Source organism: Chanos chanos, chromosome 6, assembly GCF_902362185.1.
Source record: "Chanos chanos chromosome 6, fChaCha1.1, whole genome shotgun sequence".
In the NCBI taxonomy this organism is placed as follows: Eukaryota; Metazoa; Chordata; class Actinopteri; order Gonorynchiformes; family Chanidae; genus Chanos; species Chanos chanos.
Window position 1 is genome coordinate 7,248,804 of NC_044500.1, and position 22,140 is coordinate 7,270,943.

The 22,140-nt window shown below is 37.4% G+C and overlaps 4 protein-coding genes across 4 annotated transcripts; 3 read left to right on the forward strand and 1 right to left on the reverse strand.

Annotated features, from left to right (window-relative positions):
* Positions 1-2,278: 2,278 nt before the first annotated feature.
* LOC115814930 (olfactory receptor 51E1-like) lies at positions 2,279-3,199 on the forward strand. The gene has a single exon (XM_030777903.1). The coding sequence runs from the start codon at positions 2,279-2,281 to the stop codon at positions 3,197-3,199; it is 921 nt and encodes a 306-aa protein (XP_030633763.1).
* Positions 3,200-8,420: 5,221 nt separating this feature from the next.
* On the reverse strand, positions 8,421-9,338 carry LOC115814931 (olfactory receptor 52L1-like). Its single transcript, XM_030777904.1, has one exon. It carries the CDS (start codon positions 9,336-9,338, stop codon positions 8,421-8,423), a length of 918 nt encoding a protein of 305 aa, XP_030633764.1.
* Positions 9,339-11,762: 2,424 nt separating this feature from the next.
* Positions 11,763-12,695, forward strand: LOC115814932 (olfactory receptor 142-like). Its single transcript, XM_030777905.1, has one exon. It carries the CDS (start codon positions 11,763-11,765, stop codon positions 12,693-12,695), a length of 933 nt encoding a protein of 310 aa, XP_030633765.1.
* An 8,485-nt stretch (positions 12,696-21,180) lies between these two features.
* Positions 21,181-22,140, forward strand: LOC115814933 (putative gustatory receptor clone PTE03). The gene has a single exon (XM_030777907.1). The coding sequence runs from the start codon at positions 21,181-21,183 to the stop codon at positions 22,138-22,140; it is 960 nt and encodes a 319-aa protein (XP_030633767.1).

The window sequence follows — 22,140 nt, forward strand, 5'->3', positions numbered from 1 at the left end:
TCTGCAATGGCAAGGCACCAGGAGTAGATGATATCTGCCCTGAAATGCTGAAGGCTCTGGATGTTGTTGGGCTGTCATGGCTGACACATCTTTTCAATGTTGCGTGGAGGTTGGGGACAGGGCCTGTGGAGTGGTAGACAGGGGTGGTGGTTCACATTTTTAAAAAGGGGGACCGGAGAGTGTACTCCAATTGTTGGGGTATGTCACTGATCAGCCTCCCTGGGAAAGCTTGCTCCAGGGTGCTGGAAAGGAGACAGATTCTCTCCCTGGCCATGGAACAGTGGACCAGCTCTTCACCCTTGCACTCATCCTGGAGGGATCATGGCACTTTGCCAACCCAGTCTACATGTGTTTTGTGGATCTGGACAAGGCTTACGAGCGTGTTCCTTGAAGTGTCCTGTGGGGGGTGTTGCGGGAGTATGGGGTGCCAGGCTCACTGCTGTGAGCCATACAGTCCCTGTATAACCGCAGTGTGAGCTGTGTCCGCATTGCTGGCACTAAGTCAAGCTCGTTCCCAGTGGTTGTTGGACTCCGCCAGGACCGTACCTTGTCTTCAATTCTATTTGTGATTTTCATGGACAGGATTTCAAGGCGCAGTTGGCGGGCACAGGGTGTCCAGTTTGGTGACGTCAGGATTGCGTCTCTGCTCTTCGCAAATGATGAAGCACTTGGCCTAATCAAGCAGTGAACTCCAGCACACATTGGGGCGGTGCAGCCGAGTGTGAAGTGGACGGGAAGAGGATCAGCACCTCCAAGTCCAAGGCCATGGTCCTATGCCAGAAAAGGTGGCCTGCCCCCTCTGAGTTGGGAGTGAGCTACTGCCTCAAGTGGAGGAGCTCAAGTATCTCGGGGTCTTCTTCACTAATGAGGGTAAAATGGAGCAGGAGATTGACAGGCAGATCAGGGCAGCGACGTCAGTCATGCATTCGTTGTACCAGACCGTCTTGGTGAAGAGGGAGTTGAGCCAGAAGGCAAAGCTCTCAATTTACCAGTCAATCTTTGTTTTCAACCCTCATCTATGGTCATGAGCTCTGGGTAGTGACCGAAAGAATGAGATCACAGATACAAGTGGTGCTTGTATTCCGCAGGATTTTCTCGGCGCACCCTTAGGGACAGGATGAGGAGGTCAGACATCTGGGAAGAGCTCGGAGAGGAGCCACTGCTCCTGCGCACTGAAAGGAGCAACTTCAGCTGGTTCGGGCATGTTGTCAAGGTGCCTCCTGTGCACCTCCCTGTGGTGGTGTTCCAAGCACAACCACTGGGAGGAGACCTCAGGGCAGACACAGAACACGCTGGGAGGATTATATATCTTGGCTGGCCTGGGAACATTTTGGGATCCCCTGGGAGGAGCTGGTGGATGTGGCTGGGGAAAGGAACATCTGGGCTGCCCTCCTCAGCCTGCTACCACCTTGACCTTGTCATGGATAAGCGGTGGAAAATGAGATGAAATGAGTTTGAACTTCATGAGCTCGCGATAAAAAAATATTTTTTCAGAGGTCTTACGTTGAGTAGGATGCTAACATACCTATTTCTCTGATATTACCAATAAAATATAATGTCCAATAAAATAACAAACCTGTCAAGTACAATAATCATCCAGGGATTCATCTAATTTATTTGGGACAACTGATAAAACACCGCCCATTCTGTCAAAGTAAATCTTGCTTCCTCTTATGATTGGCTGTCTCAGAGAAAACAGGCATTGACAAGCAGTGCTTCACTGCATCTTTCACTAAAAGTTGAACTATTTTTGACTCCAATGCAGGTGATTCTTTTGCACTGTCATTCTTGACTGGCTGTTGCTGAATAGCACAAGAAATGCTAACAATGGGGTGCGGTTATCATGTTGTGTATTACGGTCATGGCCCTGCTGTAAACTGTTTGCAAAACAAGCTATAAGAACTTTAAAATTACTGCTTTAGTTCGTGGTTCAGGGGTAGAATGTATTAATTCTTGAACATTTTGATACTAATCCCTTTATTTATTTATTTATTTATTTTGAAATGCAAATTTTAGATACAGCTGTTGCCAGAGAATTCCCATCGGAGAGCTACTGTGGCATTCTAGAATATATAAAGGCAGGAACACTCTATCTCACTCAGTATGCTATTTGCATGTAGTTAAAGGATAGGCTAAATTTTAGTGTTCATTTCTGTTGTCAAAGCTAGTGGACATTCCATGGAATGGTTGATTTACAGATTATGAATACCCAAAATATGAATTTATATTTCTGATTGACTTACATTATTGTTTGAAATTTGTCTGGCCCTCACAACCTATGGATTATATAACCAACATTACATACCTCACTCTTGAAGGACATATTGAATTACAGAAGTACAAATATATTTATTTTAGTATTACACTCACAGTGTACATACTTATATTTTGTTGTAATACTGTTATCATTTGGCTCATATATACAAATCAGAGTCTTCATGAGCCAATGTACATATTCATTGCTGCTTTGTTTTTCAATGCTATTTTTGGAACTACTGCACTTTACCCAAAACTACTGAGTGATTTTCTTTCGGACAGTCAGGTAATCTCTTATCCAGCTTGTCTAGTCCAGGCATTTTTAATTTATACATATGGTGCTTCAGAATTCTTACTGTTATCAGCAATGGCCTATGACAGGTACGTTTCTATCACTAAACCACTACAATATGCGACGCTTGTCAAAATGTCCACTGTGAAAAAGATGATATTTTTTTCATGGCTTCTCCCTGCAAGTGAAATGTCTGTAATGGCAATATTAACATTCAGGCTAAAACTGTGTAAATTTAGACTAAACAGAATTTATTGCGATAATTATTCAGTTGTCAAGTTAAGCTGTGGAGACACATCCGCAAACAACTACTATGGTGTGGCAATTTTAATCATAGCCGTGTTCCCAGCAGTGATATTCATCATTTTCTCCTACATTAAGATACTTGCAATTTGTTTAAAGAGCTCAAAAGATTTTCAGAAGAAAGCTTTACAGACATGTTTGCCACACCTTTTAATATTCGTTAACTTCTCAGTCAACTGTATATTTGAAATTATTAACAACAGACTACAATCAGATATACCCCACGTTGTCCAGATCATTACATCCATAGAATTTTTAGTGATTCCCCCCCTGTTCAATCCAGTTATCTATGGAATAAAACTGCAAGAGATTTTATGTAGGATTAAGAAACTCTTTTGCTCAAAATGAGCACAAATGTTTATGTAGGGGCATAACAGCCAGGATTTTTGAGACATATGCTAGCATACAATAGAAGCATTCACTCTTCTTATTCCATCCATCATACTTTCTTTGGGCTGAATTCAAGTTAATCTTCTCATAACATACAGTACTGGGGTTTTTCAGTTGATTGAAAGAAAAAGAATTATCTTATCTTATATATAAGAAAACATTTATCTGTATTTGCATGTCACTGTGAGAGCCAAGTTTGTGTGATAAAGCTAAAAAAGAAGCAGTCAATTTTACATATGTGCACAGATTGTCATAACTGTTTTCTAGCAATGTTATCATTTTGCTAATTATGTTGTTTAAATGAATTGATGCAATTTGTGACACTGAGCGTAAATTTTGTACATGAAATACATATTTAGTGGTTGAGAATACGGTATGACCCAATCTGCTTCACACTGTACATTTCAGGACAATGTAACATGGCCTATATCACATTCTGGTAAAATCAATTTTAGTCTTTGAATGTGCTTATTGCTCAAGGTGAACTGAGATATTTTAATGAAATCCAGCAGGCCCAGATGTTAATTTAGATGTATCCTGGATCATCATTATCATGTCATGCTCACTTTTCACATCCTCAAAAACAATGATCAGAAAGACTAAAATGGACCAAAGTGCTAAGTCATACTGAATTTTCAAGAATGCTGAATGTATTGTATTTCAGTTGCGACTCAACAGAAGTTTTTTCTTTTTTAAACATCTGCACTCAAATAAACAGGCACGTGCACAGATAGATCCCAGGTGGTGCTCAAGCACCCGCCCTTTTGGCCTAAGACTAGATAAGTGCCCTTTTTGCAAGACATTTTTTTTCTATTTCTTTTTCTAAATTTATATTTAAATTTGGCGCAATTCATGGCATCAATTCTTAATTAAAAGTGTATTGTAACGGCAGACAATTACATTTGAGTTCTAATTCTGCGAGACCATACGAGCCCCTGCCCCTCCCTCTTCGACTCACTTATCACAGCCACCACAGTTAACGCACGAAAATCGAGTGCCTTGCACAGCAACATCCACGTCTCGCTGACCACAGCCAGGTACCGATAGTGTTTGCCCTAAGTCTCGTCACTGTTTGTCACTGTTGTGAAATTAAACCACTATTAAAATATCCCAATACAGCCAGGCTAACTCAGGCATTAGCCCACCATTAAGTTTAAGAACAACCAATAGTTTGGCGTAAAATAGCTTCATCAGTGAAAACGAGTGAACCCCTAAAACATATAAATATGCATTATGTGGTTAATAGTCTATGCAGTCATATTTGGATATCAGAAACGTTAGCCGACCTGTCACCCGTCACAAGAAAATGTGCAAATAGGCAATATGATTCATCCACTGTTTACATGCTCATACTGATTAACGAAAGCTTTAAGATACAGCTTAGTAAATTATCAATTCTTACACAAAATTTACTGGTAGTTGTAGGCAAGCCAACTTATTGTCTTTTCAATTCAATAGTCCAGGGCCTTTACAAGTTCAGATTTGAAAATTTAACTTTTCTTCTAATTTTATTGATATCTTATTATAGGTCCACAGTTTAATTTAACTACACAAGGTGGTTCATGAAGCTACTTTAGCTGAATATTTGTATTTTGTCAGCATTATAGTTGAGCTAACCTTATATAAAGTTGGTCTACATTACAACAGCTGCAGTAATCTATATCATGTATTTGCCTTAAATATTATTAAAACATTGGCAAATGACAATTAGCCCATTAAAATTTGTCTGCAGAAAAAGCTATGTAGGGTACTTGAAACTGGGCCTCTGACAGTTACAGTCTGATGAGGTTTACTGTCTTACCCACTAAAGCATGCCCAATGTGCCATTGTTTTCTTTGCTGTTGCCTGCCCTTGTGATAAATGTAGAAATAGTAAATGCTAAAGACCATTGTCTCTGTGTGAATTGATAATTTTGTAGAAATCTGTTGAGTATTAAACACCTGCATGAGTATGGGTATTGAAATAAATATGTAAGTATGTAAGTAAGTAAAAGATGTGCTACTGTATTTTTTTATTTTTTTTATATAACTATGAGAGGGCTGCCCTTTTTACACTTGAGCACCTGCCCCCCAAAATATCTGTGTCTGTGCCCTGCAAATAAACTAATGCGGTTTCCATCAGCTGCATAAGAATGGCTGGTTAACAGCAGAATGCAAGTTCAAATAGTGTGCTGTGTAGGGAGCACCAGTTTAAACCTTACAGAGCAATGACACAGGAAATTAAACTGCTCAAGAGCACTCTTAATTGCTCCTCTAAACATTACATCATCAGAGTGTAGTATAGGAAATGGAGTCATCTGTTTTGGAGTTAGTTTAGGACAGGGAATGTAAGCCAGAGTGCTAGATGAGGAACAAGACAAATCTAGCCAAATATCTAAGTATATAATTGGAGAGATGACATCAAGTTCTCATCAGCAGGCCTCAAAGTTCACCCAAATATTTCCTCAGCAAAGCACATAAGATGATGTGAACATTTAGACAAGATTTAGAGGGCACTGAAATCACATTAAATGTGTTCTGGTATCTAATTTAAGTGAATATTTTTAGAGAAATATGTCCTATATGTCAGTGTATGCTTATGTCACTTGTTCTGTTGTAACAGTTTATCTAGTAGAGTACTGTACTTTGCAGATCCATTTCTACTGTCCTCTTCCACGAGTGGTCAAACTTCAGATTAGATGTTCAACAATTGATCATAAGATATTAAATATGCACACATCAAAAGATCAAAACACCTAACTGATCTTTGGCTGTTTTGTTCAACACAATAACACTCCATCTCCTCAGTCAAGGAATTTAAGCACATACATTAAAAAGAATATCATTAAAAATGAACTACATAGAACACGTTTGGATTGACAGGAAACTAGTATTAAAGAAAGGTCAGTGTGACTGTACTGAAAATGCACGTATCACTGCCAGTTGATGTTTCCTGTTCAATGCACAGTCAGGAGGTAATTAATGATCAATGCAGAAAATCTCTTCTATTCATTTTTTTGTTACAACTAGTGTTCTGTTGTTTTGGACCATGAAGCATGCTTTTAAATATCAAGAATAGAGGGTTATCAATGCTGGCAATTAAATATCCCCATCTGTACGAAAAATACATGTTTTTTTTTTCTCAGTAACTAAGGGATGATGAGAACCTTAAGTTGCAGTGCAGTCATTTTTGATACTCGATACATTTATATTGCTCTTATTAATTGAGCTGACATTCTTATCCAAGGCAACTTAAAATGATTCTCCATGTCAAAGGTCACAGTGATGCAGGTTTTTTTTTTTAAAAAAAAACATATAAAGTCACTGAAGAGACTAGAAGAAATCTTCTACGGTAGAAATGTGAAGACCTAAAACACAAGGCTTTGACATTGTAGTGCACATTCACTCTGCAGGGAATATTGAAGTGTTTGTAATGATGTAACTGAGCTGTGATAAACATGTTTAAGATGGGTCATTAGTCCGTAGGCCTTGTATCCCACAGGACACTGTGTCCACCACATGTCTCAGAGGGATGACATTAGATATTCTACAGGTCTGGAACATTTTAATTAAGTCCCACTGGTGTGGCAGCCGAGTAAATACACTTTTTTTTAATTAAGTTGTTTGTAACAAGTCATAATACATTATTGTAATCATTTTTGTTATATCATCCTTTTTTGTTCTCTGAGATTGTGTCCCCTCTCTCTGTCTCTCTCCCTCCCTCTCTCTCTCACCCGCTCGCTCGCTCTAATAATTTACTTTAAATCAAGGGGAAATTAAATAGCTTCATGTTCATGTTAGCTGAAGTATCTGAAAAACAATATGATCCTGTTCATGCCTAAGTGTGTCTTCAAATGTTTTGCCTTTTATTTTGAAAGACTGTATAACAGCATGCCATAATAATGTGTGATGATTACACAGAGTATGATGCAACATGACAATGTTTATTGGCTGTTGAAGGGATTCTAGGGCAGGTAAGGTCAACATATGTGCAACCTTGATATCTAAAAACAAATCATTAAGTTTTTGATCAGGGTAAAAATGAACAACACACCCAGTGTTTCCTCTACAACATCATGATAAGAAGGTCAAAACCTCAGAACTTTGAGGGAATTACCTCTGTAAATTCTAACCAAATGGACATGGTAAGAAAGCATTATTCTTACTTTTCCCAGTCGTTGGTCACTCAGCAACAGATAATTACTCCACCAAAAACATATTATTCCCATATGAGCCATTTACATTTGCCCTCAGAAGGACTTTCACACACTAGACCTTCAATCCTCCATGGATGAAGGCAGAAGGACAGTTAGCACCCTCAACCTGCTAATTGCCATTGCCATTATTATTAGTTCATCTTGATTTACTCTGTGGTCATGAAGCCACTGTTGCAGATCCCATGGTACAGGGATGATGGCCTAACCAGGCGTGCCTTCATACAAAATGATTGACAGATGTAGTATCACAATATGCTTTTTCAGTTATTTTCAGTTTCACACATTTTCAGGCTTGCACTTAAAGACGGAGTAATGCTAAATCTCCAAAATACCATCAGTCAAATGAAAGCAATGAGAAATGCTTAAAGCAATAAATCGTCCTGAACCAAAAGCGTCACAAATACAGTTGCATAAGTTGCATATATATATATATATATATATATATATATATAAAACCTTGTTAAAAAAACATGATAAACACAAATGACATAAAAAATCATAGTATTAAAAATGAATGAATGAACAGGTCAAAATTATCACAAGCACAAATGTAACTCTTTGGTCATGTACTAGGAAGGAAAAAAAAATACACAATAAAAATGTGACCATGTGATGCACTTCTTCTTGTCAAATGATTCAGCTGTGTCGAGCTGGCAATATCTCATTGATCATCAAATATGGTGCTTACAGATGTGTTCACTCTTTATTCTAGAATTTACTTTTACTTTTCAGTTACAATATGCTAAGCTACTCCTTCACAATACAAAATTTGCAATATGTAAAAGGAACTTGAAAAGTTGCTAGAGATCTGTTATAGAGCACACTGCATTAGTGTGAAACTAAAGCCCCCCAATATCCCCAGTGTTTTAAACATCTCAGTTTGACACTGTCAAACACAGAGGGGGAAAAATCAAATATTCATTTCATCTTCCAGTGTGAAACATATCAGTTATTTTATTATAGTATTGTTATAATTGAACACATTTAATGTATAATATGACTAATTCTTTTCCTCATGGCTTCATTAATTTTTTTAGTTCTGATGCCGTATACAAGTGGATTCACAAGAGGTGACAGGATCAGGAAATAAAGAGAAAGAAAAACACGAACTGAGTATGGCAGATGACTCATGTCAAATCTGCTTTGGTAAAGTTCAAAACAACAACCAATTGTAAAATTGGACATTGCAACAAGGTGTGGAGTGCACGTATTCATGACTTTAGCTTGTCTGCTTTTAGACAGTTTTAGACTGATTACTATTATTCTTATATAAGAGTAAAAAATAATGAAAAATGGAAGCACTACAGCCAGGACAGTCACAGTAGCACTGTATATGTTATTCACTAATGAATAGGAGCATGCCAACTTGACAACTGAGTAGTTATCACAATAAACCTTTTCAATGATGGTTCCACACATTTCCAGATTTGCTGTTATGTTGAGAGTGATGGTGCATCTAACAATTGGCACCAACCATGTCAGTGCAATACAAATCGTCACTTTTGAAGAGGTCATAGTTTTTTCATAGGTAAGTGGAAAACAAATAGAAATATACCGATCATATGCCATAACCATTAAATTTGTTATTTCACATCCACCATAAGTGTGCAGAGAGAAAATCTGAATTAAACAAGCTGTCCACGTTATCACATGTTTCTCATTAACAATGTTAGTCAAGATAAATGGCGTTAAACCTGAACCACCATATAAGTTAATGCATGCCAAGTTACATATGAAGATATACATTGGCTTGTGAAGACTCCTCTCAACACATATAATGTAAATGATTAACATGTTAGCAACAATCATAATAGGATAAAATAAACCCATCACGACAATGAAAATATATCTTTGGTCATATATTCCTCTATATCCATCCAGTATGAAGGAAATATTACACATTGTCCAATTTTTCTGAAAAGAAAAAGAAAGAAAAGAAAATGACAGAGACACATATTACACCATGTAGCTGTGTTTTAAGTAAAAGTAGCTAGCAGTCATCATTCCTGGGGTCCCTGAAATACAGTGCTGGTGTTTGCAACTGAATAACCTTTGGAAAATGAAATGCATTTAATATGAAGAACTAACGTAGGTTCTTTAACAAACCATGGAATTATATTGCACCAGTATACCTTAGTTAATCTTGATGGTAGGAGGTGGTTTTTCAGTCCTGTGACATGTGACCATGTGACAGTTCAGCAGTTGTATACCTTGCAGTACAATCTGTAATTTCTAAACTGCTAAGCAAGTACAGTTCTCTCCATCAGAGGCTGTGTGAATTAGAATATGTCCAGATGCTGCTTTATTTATAGGGTTTGCTGACATTGGGATTATACTAATGGGAGGGCCCCTCATTTTTCAGACTAACTTGGTCTTAACGAGATGAGTACCTTTTTCCAGTTCTATCTATCTATCTATCTGTCTATCTATCTATCTATCTATCTATCTATCTATCTATCTATCTATCTATCTGTCTATCTATCTATCTATCTATCTATCTATCTATCCATCAGAGATGCTCATGAGTCATTTTTTGCACATCCAAGTCAAGTCTCAAGTCTTTGGTCACAAGTCCAAGTGAAGTCTCAAGTCTCTTATGGTTGTAATGAGTGTTCCATCATCTGCTGCATGCCATCCGGTCTGCTTGCAGCACTGGCTATATCTAAGAAATTCAAAGCATGTACTGCATTATCATCATTCCTTTATCTATTAGCATACATTGTCAGCATTGATTAGTTGTTGGGTACACGATCACTTTAAGAAGGCTACTGCACTGCAACATGAAAAAAGAAAAAAGTTAGTAACTGCATATTACAACATTCACTCATCTTTTCAAAATATTCAGCGAACGCCAGTCTCAAATCAAGTTAACCTCCCTTAGCTGCAAAGCTAGTAACAAGTTAATGATAGATGCTGAGCTAACATGTTTGCTAGCCGTCCATAGGTGCTAATGTTAATGTTAATGCTAACGTCTTTCACATTACCAAGTGACTGACTGATCTGGGTGCATTTGGAAGTGCCGGATAAAATTTGATGTCGCATCCTTTATTTCGATACCGCACACCTTGCATTTAGCCTTTCTTTTGTTTGGCCCTTGTGTGAAGGCATTATAGCCATAGGTTATCACAAATGGCACAGCAGCTGCAGGTGTGCTCGCCATGGTCATAATGTTGTTACTGCAGCATACAGTCAACTGTGGCCATGCCCATGCTGCAGGTGTGCTCGCCATGGTTACGGTGTTGTTGCTGCAGCTTACAGTAATCTGTGGCCGCGCACATGCGTAAAGTCACGCATGGTAATAAGGGAGGGAATGTTAATGTGCCAAAATAAATAAGTAAATAAACAAATAAATAAATAAGCAGATTCCCAAATTTTGAATCTGAGTCGAGTCTCAAGTCTTTTGAGGGCGAGTCTCAAGTCAAGTCGCAAGCCACTGTGTGTGTGACTTAAGTGCGACTCGAGTCCAAATCGCGAACAAAATTCATCAGTCTACCAGTACATTTAAAGAAAAAATTATATATATATATATATATATATATATATATATATATAGTGTTATTAAAAAAAGTGTTACTAATGTTGATGGTTCCTAGCTGCCCATAAAAAAGTATCCCAGTTAGCAAAACCCCATGTGTGGGTATATATCCTAAACCCTTATTATTATTATATGTAAAAACATCATTGTTGATTTCTTGTTGTACAGGCCTGTTATTCTCAAGAAATTTGATGAGTGTATACCGTTGTAAGAATATCTGCCCGTCATATGTTCATCATAAGCTATTATTCTTTTTATTTATTTATTTATTCTGCAGTACCAAACTTTACCTTAACTTAAGCAGTAGTCTCATCATGTTGGTGTAACCAGCCCCAGGAGTCATGAGGGTCCTCTCCATAGTTACAGCCTTAAGTATAAAGATGTCTCCTCTGTGCCCAAAAGCAAGACTTTTGTGTTTGTATACATGGCATAAATGACAAGTTCTGGCTTTTGATGGTATGAGAGGACTTATATTAGAGGACATAAGCAACAACTCTCTGTCTCTTAATCTGTGCTTAATTTTGCTTATTTTGAGATACTTCACAATGCAGTGGCAGAAAATTCTCTGTGATAACTCTCACTGACAGTAACTCAGAACTTTGTGGAAATCTATTATTATGTAAAGATGATTTACAGAAAGGCATAGACAGGTTGATACTGGTGGTTATAACAAGACTATTTTCAGTGTGACATAAGTTTTACTTGTCAGGCTCAGAACACAATCTGTGAGAACAATCAGATTAGCATTGGTTTATACAAGTGCAGGACTCAGTCATTTACAAAAAAAAAAAATGGTGAATGCAACCAGACATGTCTCAATAATATTGTCTGGGTACATGGATTTAGGGCATATTAGATATTTTTATTTTTCTGTGATAACCCTGCTATATCTAGTAATAATATTTGCAAATACACTGCTTATTGGTGTGATCTTTATGGACAGGACACTGCATGAGCCAATGTATCTGTTCTTGTGCAGTTTGTTTGTTAATGAATTGTATGGTAGTACAGCTTTGTTTCCAGCTCTGCTAGTTAATGTCATTTCGAACATCCATGAAGTTTCTCTTACTTTTTGTTTCACCCAGATTTTTTGTCTGTATACGTATGTCCTAATAGAGTATTTAAATTTAGCAGTTATGTCCTATGACAGACATATGTCAATTTGTCATCCCTTGCATTACAGTCATATTATGACTTCAAAAAAAGTTTGTATGTTAATTGCGCTGGTATGGCTTTACTGTTTTATTCAATTTTCAATCCTCGTGTCTTTGAATTTACGATTACAGTTGTGTGGCAATGTTATTGAGAAAGTCTGGTGTGACAACTATATGCTGGTAAAACTGGCATGCTCATTTACTCCTGTTAATAATATTTATGGACTGTATGTTACTTTCACAACAGCTGCTCTTCCATTGTTTCTAATCTTATATTCATATGGCAAAATTTTAAAGATTTGTTGGAATTCTAACAAAGAAACCAAGCAGAAGGCTTTGAATACATGTGCACCACACATAGTGTCATTGCTTAACTTCTCTGTGGGATGTTTCTTTGAGGTGTTCCAAAGCAGATTTGACAACATAAAAATGCCCGCTTTTCTCCGTACATTTATTTCTCTTTATTTTTTAATGTGTCAACCACTTTTAAATCCTATTATGTATGGCATGAGAATGACGAATATTAGAAAGGCATGTAAAAAAGTTGTTTTTGCTGTCAAATTATTTTAAAAATCTGTATCTTTTTAACCAAATAATGTTAACTAACTATACAACCATTGCACTGCCTTTCTCTATAATAGTTTCTTCCATATTACTCTTCATGCATGCAACATTACATGTGACAATTCAGCAACTATATGAGAATATGTTCACGTAAATCCAGAGAGAACTGCATAAGCTGCACTTGAACTCTGAGAGCAAAAAAAGGTTCAGAGAGAAGCAATATGACTATAAGTCGTCTAAGACACAAGAGTTTTTATGTTGCTGTGCATTTCTCAGAATAGAGACCATATCACCACTATAAATGAATGGATGGATTTAAAGAGAACTAGTTGTGAACATAACTATATGGTAATATGTATGCATGGTGTTGTTTTCCAGAAAAGCATTTTATCTAGGATGAGTCTTTGGGGTTATTTTTTTTGTTTGTTTGTTTTGTTTTTTGTTTTTAACCATAATATGTACATAATAAATCTACATAGCTAATGCTACAAATACAAAGCATAGACATATTCATGTATTTCTGATTACCTTGAAGTGAATTACATTAGTTACTAGTTAGATAACATGCTGCTAAATCTATGCAGCAACAGCAGCATGCTCACAATGATAAAAGTGCGAACGGTGAGAATGCCCTCAATATGTTTAATATTCTACAAAAACATATTGACTTCAACTGTATTTTCAATTAAAGCTGATTTTGTTCTTCCTCTATAGCTGACTGGCTAGCACATGATACTTGTTAAATTGGAAAATTACAAATTTGTTGATTAGCTAACAATACTTTGATTGTTTCATAGTAGTCTTCATGACCGATTTACTTTTAAAGAGAAAGGCTTTGCTTTTTTACAGTTTTTTTTTTTAAGTTTGCAAAGCTAAGTTTATTTTTGCCTCCTGCAACCTGAGTACAAACTTGGAAATGCACATGATCTCAAATATACCACATTTTGTTAATTACACAGGTTTTTCTTAATAACAAATTCTTGAATAATATTAGAGTGAGAAATAACGTGAGCAGTATCAAACACTCACCACAACACTGAGTGGTAAGTTTTCAGACACAGATTGTGGAGCATGCTAGTACATGGGAAGTGGCTGTCTAGGGGGTTTGTTTTAGCCAAAAAAGCTCTCTTTGAATTTTATATGTTTGAAAACATTTCAGACTTTTGGTGAATGCAACTCAGTTAGCCTGGATCATGGTCTATAATATTGTCACAGTGTATATATATAGATCTCGGACCCATGAGATATTTTTTTATTTTTCTGTGTTCTGCTACATTTAATAATCTTGTTTTCAAATGCATTGCTTATTGGCGTGATCAGCAAAGAGAAGACACTACATGAGCCCATGTACGTTTTCTTGTGTAGTTTGTCTCTTAATGAATTGTATGGAGCATAGCGTTGTTCAAATCTCTTCTTGTTCATGTAATTTAGAATATCAAAGAAATGTCTCGTACTTTATGTTTTATACAGATTTTTGGTTTGTACACATATGCTATTGCAATATTGGAATAGGAGGTGGAGCTACGAGAGAGTTGTCTTAGACTCGTCGGTATTTGCACTCGGACTTGTCTCTGCAAATATTCTAGTTGGTCTTGACTGAGTCCAGCTGCCTTTAAAAAAAAAAAAAAAAAATATATATATATATATATATATATATATATATATATATATATATATATATAAATTTTATTTCCTCAAGTAACTCCTTCAAAACAAAATCACTGATTAAACGAGCTTGTTCAGAAAACAGGCATTGGTTTGATTAATTCAAAATCCATTTAGAGCAAGCACTGACATAACCAATCGTATGCCTGCTAAAACTCATCTCTGCATGCTCTGCGCACGATGCATCCATGCTCATCATTTTCATAGAAGATATACTGCGTCTCCTCTAGTCTCTAGCTGCGTCTCTAGCTAAAAAAACATAAACAGGTAAGTAAGTTGTGTCGCAGAGGATTCTTTATTTTCTATCTTGGTTTGATTCTGTCCAGTGGCGTAGCCAGAAACTTATTTTCAGATGTGCCTCGGCAAAAGTGAGTGGGCACAACTTTCACTCATGGTCCTAGCCTACACATTCTTTATAACCTACTGCTGAACTGAATGACAGGTTAGGCACCCCGTATCGCAACTGTAACATGCTATCTAACCAAGCTAATCCAATCTTCCGTTCTTTGTTTGCACTGAAACAGAATATGTCATAAAAAACATAATACTGCCGCATTTTTATTCATCAAGCACATGCTGTCACAACACTAGCTGGGTTTCCATACAACTATTTAATGCAAATTAACGCTTCAACTTCGCATCAAGTCTCCTAAGTCACATAAAAATGTATTCGCTGGAAAGAGGTGATTAGCATAGGGCAGGGGTGGGCAAATCCAGTCCTGGAGGGCCGGTTTTTGTTTTCACCTCTTAGCTACCTGTTGGTTTTCACTTTGAAAACAGGTGTGCATGCTCTTCAGCCAATCAGAGACTGTATGTAGTTGGTTGACAAGAAAAACAGCAGGACCATGGCCCTCCAGGACCGGATTTGCTCACCCCTGGCATAGGGGCAAAATGATACTGGTTGATGGAAACAGCTTTAGTTGCATCAACAAGGGGTTTGTTGCGATTTTACCACATACTTCTGTAAAGTTGACCTAGACAAGTTTTAAACCCAGAGCAGTTCAGAACTCCTCCCACAATAAGGAGAGTGTACATTTTTAATCTGCATTACACGGCTGATGGAAATGTGCACAGACATTTCCTTAGCTGAATTTTCATGAATGCACTTAAAAATGCGAATGTGTTGAAAAACCAGCTGCTATCTCCTGTTGAAGGTTTACATTGCTGGCACTATGAAGTCAAAACCAAACTTGTTAACTGGCTAATACAGATGTCAATCAAACCCATCAAGCATTATACAAATAAAAAAATAGAACACATTTTCTTTATTTCAGGAGTGTTTGTGATGACAATTTAGTTGTATTATCAATTTAACAAACAATAACATAGACTTTAGGTGTGATGGAACTTAATTTAAAAAATATTTTAAGAACTTCAATGTGTAAATTCATTTCCAAAATGAGTGGGTGGTTCTGTGGTACGTACAATACACACACACACACACACACACACACACACACACACACACACACACACACACAAAAAAAACCCCTTGAAACTGTCTTGCACTTGCACATTGCACATTGCACTTGCACCTTGTCACCACTAGAGGAAGACATTTACTTGGCAAAACTGTTGTGCTTGTCCATCAATGAATTGCCATTAGTCAATATTCTGGAAGTAGCATTGTGTATTAATGCTGGCAAATACATCTAAATTTCACAGTGATTAAATCTTGTTGGAAAACCTCTTAAGACTGGTGTTCAAAGAGAAAGGGAGCATGATGTCCTATTGCACATCAACACTCACTGCATAGCTGTATTGCTCTCTAGTGGATAAAGAATTATGTAAGTTATCACATGCCTTTGCAACAGAATATTTCTCTAGTTTACTGTTTGACTAACTGAGGTATGTTTAGTTTGATGGTGAGTCTGCAGCTATATGGTCTATATTAAAGTCACTAGACTAATAAGATTTGATACATTATAATTTGTTTCTGAAAGCAGCTGACAAAAGATAAATTCTTCAAAAATAAATCTAGATAAAGTTTGGAAGCGATGTTGAATGACAAATAAAAGCTTTGACAATTCTACATCTGCTGGTTGAACAAATGAATGTTAAGAATGGAATGACTGTTTAAAAAATGACTAAAAAACAGGATTGGTTTTTACTAGTTTTTATTCTGTTCAGACATTATTTCTGTCTTGTCTTGGCAAAGATAACAAACTTTCTCTGACATTCACAGCCCTGCACCTGCAATACTCTCTCTAACAGATTTTTAATGTTTGGTTTAAAAGTTTCCAGTGGAAAGCAAAGATGTAGGTGTATTTATGTAAAAGTTTGAACAGAACAGAAAGCAGAGAAATACAGATACTAAGAAAAATTAATAAGAAACAGTCCAATAGTCCAATAAGTCCAATAAGTGTTTGACCACCTCTGCAACATCATTAGCCTTTACAATAAAATGAACAGCAGAATTTGTGGATTTCAACAGACCGGTTAAAGTGGATTATCATTTAAGTATTTTGGTATGAATATAAGACATGGAGACTGACATCTATAACTCCTGTTCACTGGATTTATACACAAACAACTTTACATGACCAGTCCAGTTCAGTGGATTTATTTACACACAACTTTACTTGACCACTACAGTGGTATTCAGGGTGTCCTAATCACAGTGCACAACCTGCTCTCTCTGAGTGACTGAGGGAACTGAGCCCTCTTGGCCCACCTAGAGAGAGGACTTCTACCAGCCACCAATCACATTCACTATTGCCTTATTAAAGACACTTCAGGAAATCATCAAATAGCTCTCTCTTGCCCAAGAAAGGTCAGGTTCATGCCCCTGTCAGAGTCATGTAGGGTCATGCCCCTACTCAGTGTAATTAATCTTACAGCTCCATCTAGTGGTGAGAAAAAAAAAACAGCGCTGAAAGAAATGAGATGTCTGGAGGGTTAATGTTGACAGTAGCTGACAGAGCGCCTGTGTGTGTATTTATATGTTTATATACCTTATACATTTTTAAAAATATCCCACCATAATTAAAACATATTCCTCTGTGTTCCTCTCTGAAAGGGTTAATGCATGTAGACACCGTGGAGCATGCATGGCAGCCTGAGAGTTCAAGTGTGAACTGTAGTAGTTGATATGTTGGCTGTTTTGTTGTGTGTTAGCAGATTCATGTCTGCTGAAACAAAACAGTCCTTTAATCCCTACTGAAAACATTTAACGTTTCTAAATGTGATTGTGTGAAAACTGGAACAAAATTTGACACAATGAGTCTTTTGGAATCTGAGGAGCATTTTCAGTGTCATGGTATAAAGAGAATACAAAGTGGACCAAGACAAAGCTCCACTTCCCCACTCGAGCCAGATTCTGCTGCTGTGAGTGAATGTGGAGCTGACCAAGACTCTCACTGTCTGTTTTCAGCTGTCTATGGTTCTGAATACTGTTGCCAATCGGACACTGGGAGTAGGGGTTGGGGTTATTTTGCAAAAGTTGGATTACTCATTAAATACCTGTCTTAAAATATGGAGGAAGGCCACCTGATGCTAGATGGACCAAAAAATGTCATTTTATTCACTGCTAACACCCATGTACATAACCTCTTAAATTTGTGTTGCTGGAAATTTAGCAAAAATTCATTATCAGCTCACCTTCATCAATGGAAAGTGTCTGTTAAGCTACACAATATGCATGATTTCTCTTTGGATGAATTAAATGAAAGCGGGAAACAATTATTCTCAGCTTTGTTCAAAGACTAAGCTTTCCAGGGTCTACAAAATCAAAATGTATGCTTTTTTCCCACTAAAATCTTTAGGTCAAATTCTATTAACCTGTGAATGCAGCCAAAGTATTATTGTTGTTTGCAGAGTTAAAGAACATGGCTCATTTTACAAGAGCTCATGCTAAGAAGACTTTTGGTTCTGTTGACTATATAGAGAAACCAGAAGTGCCACAGGGAAAGCTACCAACAAGCAAAAAATGTGATGGAAAGCATGTCATATTTGCTGTGTCCAAACAAAAGCTACGGATGCCACTTTGGGAAAAAAAAAATACATGTAGATAAACCTATTAACACTCTAAAACACATGCATTGACCAAAACCACAGTTGCAAATTGATGATAAATCTGCTGATTAGGCCAGGCTATAATTATAGATTATGGCCTGGCCTAATGCATCATAAATTATAGTCTGGGTGCAGAGAGATGAGTGATAGATGTGGGTTACTTTATAGTTCAGTAATGCAGATTATTGACAGCTGGGGATAAGAGGACCTGCACCCTCCGCTGCGTGCCTGTGTGTTTGAGAGAAAGAGAGAGAGATTGACAGAGAGAGGGGAAGAGAAGGTGGAAGGCGGCCTAGTAATCACAGCCTAGCCTATTCCACGCAATTCGGAGAGCCTATAACGCAAAGCCTATATAGGATATATTGCAATGTTTCTGTGAGTTGTTTATAACTTAGTCTAAGCGCTGCTTTGTCACTTTTTGACCCGATTCGCCCAAACCCGTGATATTTTCTAGCAAGCTTTACCCAAACCCACCCAACCCGCGGGTCATTGGTCGACTCGCGCATCACTACTGTTTTGACTTCTCTCTCTCTCTCTTTCTCTCTCTCTCTCTCTCTCTCTCTCTCTCTCTCCCTCTTTCCAATGGTACTGTAGACATCGAAAAAACAACTTCCCTCAGGCCACAAGCTTTCTCCTATCTCTCTGGTGGGTCTGTAAGGTGCCAGCTTTCTAGTTGTGGTCACTTACGTTCAGACACTAGGTCACGACCCTATTCCCCGTCAGTGTTTACCTCTTTATTCAGTGAGCTATAGAGAGCAGTCTGCCCATAGCACTGTGTTATGTCTAATGGAGAAACTCCTACAGTGAATATACAGTGGCTTACTGGACCTCTAACAAGCTTCAGCGCTGCATCTGGTTGCTCACTCAGGTGTCTTTATATACCATAAAATACTACTTTGTTTATTACCGTAAAGTGAATGGTATTTTTGCATGTCAAATCCTTAATGTGGATTTTCTCAGTAAGCATGATCCTTTTCTATTTTGTGTTCGTAAACTGACTGAGTATGGCTGTAGCTTCTGAGAAGTGGAGCTCCCGTCCAGCTGGTGACATTTGCTGTTTGATCAGTCATGGAGATGTTCAGAGTGCGAGCCGTACAGTATGGAGCTTAGCTGAGTCTGTTTGGTCTTATCTATGACCGCTCCATTGACCACACACAGGTAATGCTGTGGCCATCATCTCTCTCTCTCTCTCTCTCTCTCTCTCTCTCTCTCTCTCTCTCACACACACACACACACACACACACACGAGTCCTCCTTTCACTAACACATCCACATCAAACATCTGGACCAAGTTAGAGAAAGAGATGGAGAAACAGAGAGAGAGTGAGGCTATTTCACTGTATCAGGCTGGGCTTCTAAGGCAATGAGTGTGAGAGGCAGGAGGAGGGCAAGATGTAGAGAATGACAGCTAGAGACAGAGTGTGTGTGTGTGTATGCCATCCTGAGGTTTTTGGAAGAGATCATAATTCACAAGTGATAAATCAGAAAGCTGTTCAACAACATACCAGTACAACACACATGACCATACATGAGACATTAACCTCAATATCTCACTGCAGAAACTATTCAACTGACTCAAGGGTCATTTGAAGTTTAGAGAGAAAACTGTTCCCAGAATGTTTTGGTATAACAATTGTACACAGAGAAACTTTGAAAAAAAGCTAACTGATTTTGCATTTGGCTTGATTGAATAAAGGTTAAATTATACATTAAAAGAAGAGTCATTACTCTTAGGAGTTCTTGTATTGCATTTCTATTTTGTAGGGATTTGTCTCCCTCTTGTGGCCATACTGAGCAAATTCCTGTTAGTTCTACACTGAAAGACAAGAGGTGCTTGTGTTTACATTGACAACACCATCAGTTTTGTCTCTCTCAGAAGAGTTTGTGATGCCATGTGCAGTAAGGGTAAGGTACACACACACATTTGAAAACTCGCCTAAAATTGATAAAGTACATGAACATCAGTAATTGAAGCAGTTACTGGAATTTAGGAATAACTGCATGTCCCAATGCTACAAGCAAGGTCTTATAAAGATGTTTACTACTGCGTAGTAGTTTTGCTTTAACTTACTATTGGGGATGATGGCTTCGTAACTTCCTTCAGAACAATTTGACATGATGTACAAGCCTTCACTAATATGTCACCATATCAAAACGTAAAGCCTCATGAGATTAAGCTAAGCCATTTTTGTCAGTGCCTTAATCCAATCCCATCAGCCTTAATAATGTTCCTGACAGGCCAAGCCATCCCCATAACATGTCTTTGAATCTTCATAGTGTAATGGTAAATAAAACACTCCAAATGCAAGTTCACAGTATGGCTATGTATTTTGATTAGAAGTCAGTAGGTCCTCACAAGTCTGGACATAGATGAAATGCACTGTAACAAATTCAAAATGTATGAATTGTTATTTCTGTTCAGTTTGTAGAGTTGCGGCACCTGATATGACATCACACAGACACAGTATCATGTCAGCTGGCTTACTAGGATAGAAAGAGATTTTTTTAATGACATTGTAAATTTAATATTTGAACATGATGGGGGAGGGAATCCTATTCCAAGGGAATTTTGTGTGAGCACCAAGCACCTCCCCTTTTCTCAGAAATATACAAAAGCTCTGATAGTCTCTACTACACAACACATATTATTATGGCAATGAAATGAAAAGACTGCTCTATACTTACACGTATGCTTTTTTAAGAGCGCCATTTGGTATTTTAAAGTGATTTTGCATCACCAAGATGGGATCCTGAAAATGTAGACACACCTTGCTGATTATCTCTCTTTTTTTCTTCTCTACTTAAATAACACATGGAATGTGTTGCTAATATTACATATATAACTTTTGAAGGACATGCAGGATTGCAGAAGTATAAATATGTTTATTTTACCATTGCACTCACTGCCTATTTACTCATTCTCTTTTTTAATTCTTTTATTATTTGTCTCATATTTAAAAACAAGACTCTCCATGAGCCAATGTATATTTTAATAGCAGCTTTGTTTTTAAATGCCATTTTTGGCACAACTGCTTTTTATCCTAAATTGTTAATAGATTTCCTGTCTGATAAACAAATAATCTCTTATCCAGCTTGTGCTCTACAAGCTTTTCTAATATACACATATGGTGTATCAGAGTTCACACTATTGTCAGCAATGGCCTATGACAGGTATGTGTCTATCAGCAAACCATTACAATATGCAACACTTGTCAAAATGTCCACTGTTAAAAAGATGTTGTTAATTTCTTGGTTTTTCCCTGCGTTTGAAATTGGCATAATGGTTATATTAACAAGCAGGCTAAAACTGTGCAAATTCACATTAAAAAAGGTGTACTGCGACAATTATTCAATTGTGAAGTTAAGTTGTGGGGATACTGCCTTGAACAACTATTATGGTTTATTCGTTTTAATTATTTCAGTGTTCCCAGCTTTGATATTTATAGTCTTTTCCTACATCAAAATACTTCTAATTTGTTTAAGGAACTCAAAAGATTTTCGAAGGAAAGCTCTCCAGACATGTTTGCCTCACCTTTTGATTTTTGTGAACTTCTCTGTCAATTGTGTTTTTGAAGTAGTTCAGCACAGACTGGAGATAAACATACCAGAGACTCTTCGCATTATTATGATAGTTGAATCTTTCTGTACTCCACCACTGCTGAATCCAATTATATATGGCTTGAAACTGCAAGAGATCTCAAAGAAGATAAAAAGACTGCTTTGGCCAAATAAAGCACTGGCAGCTATCAAGGCCACAACATTTGCATATTAG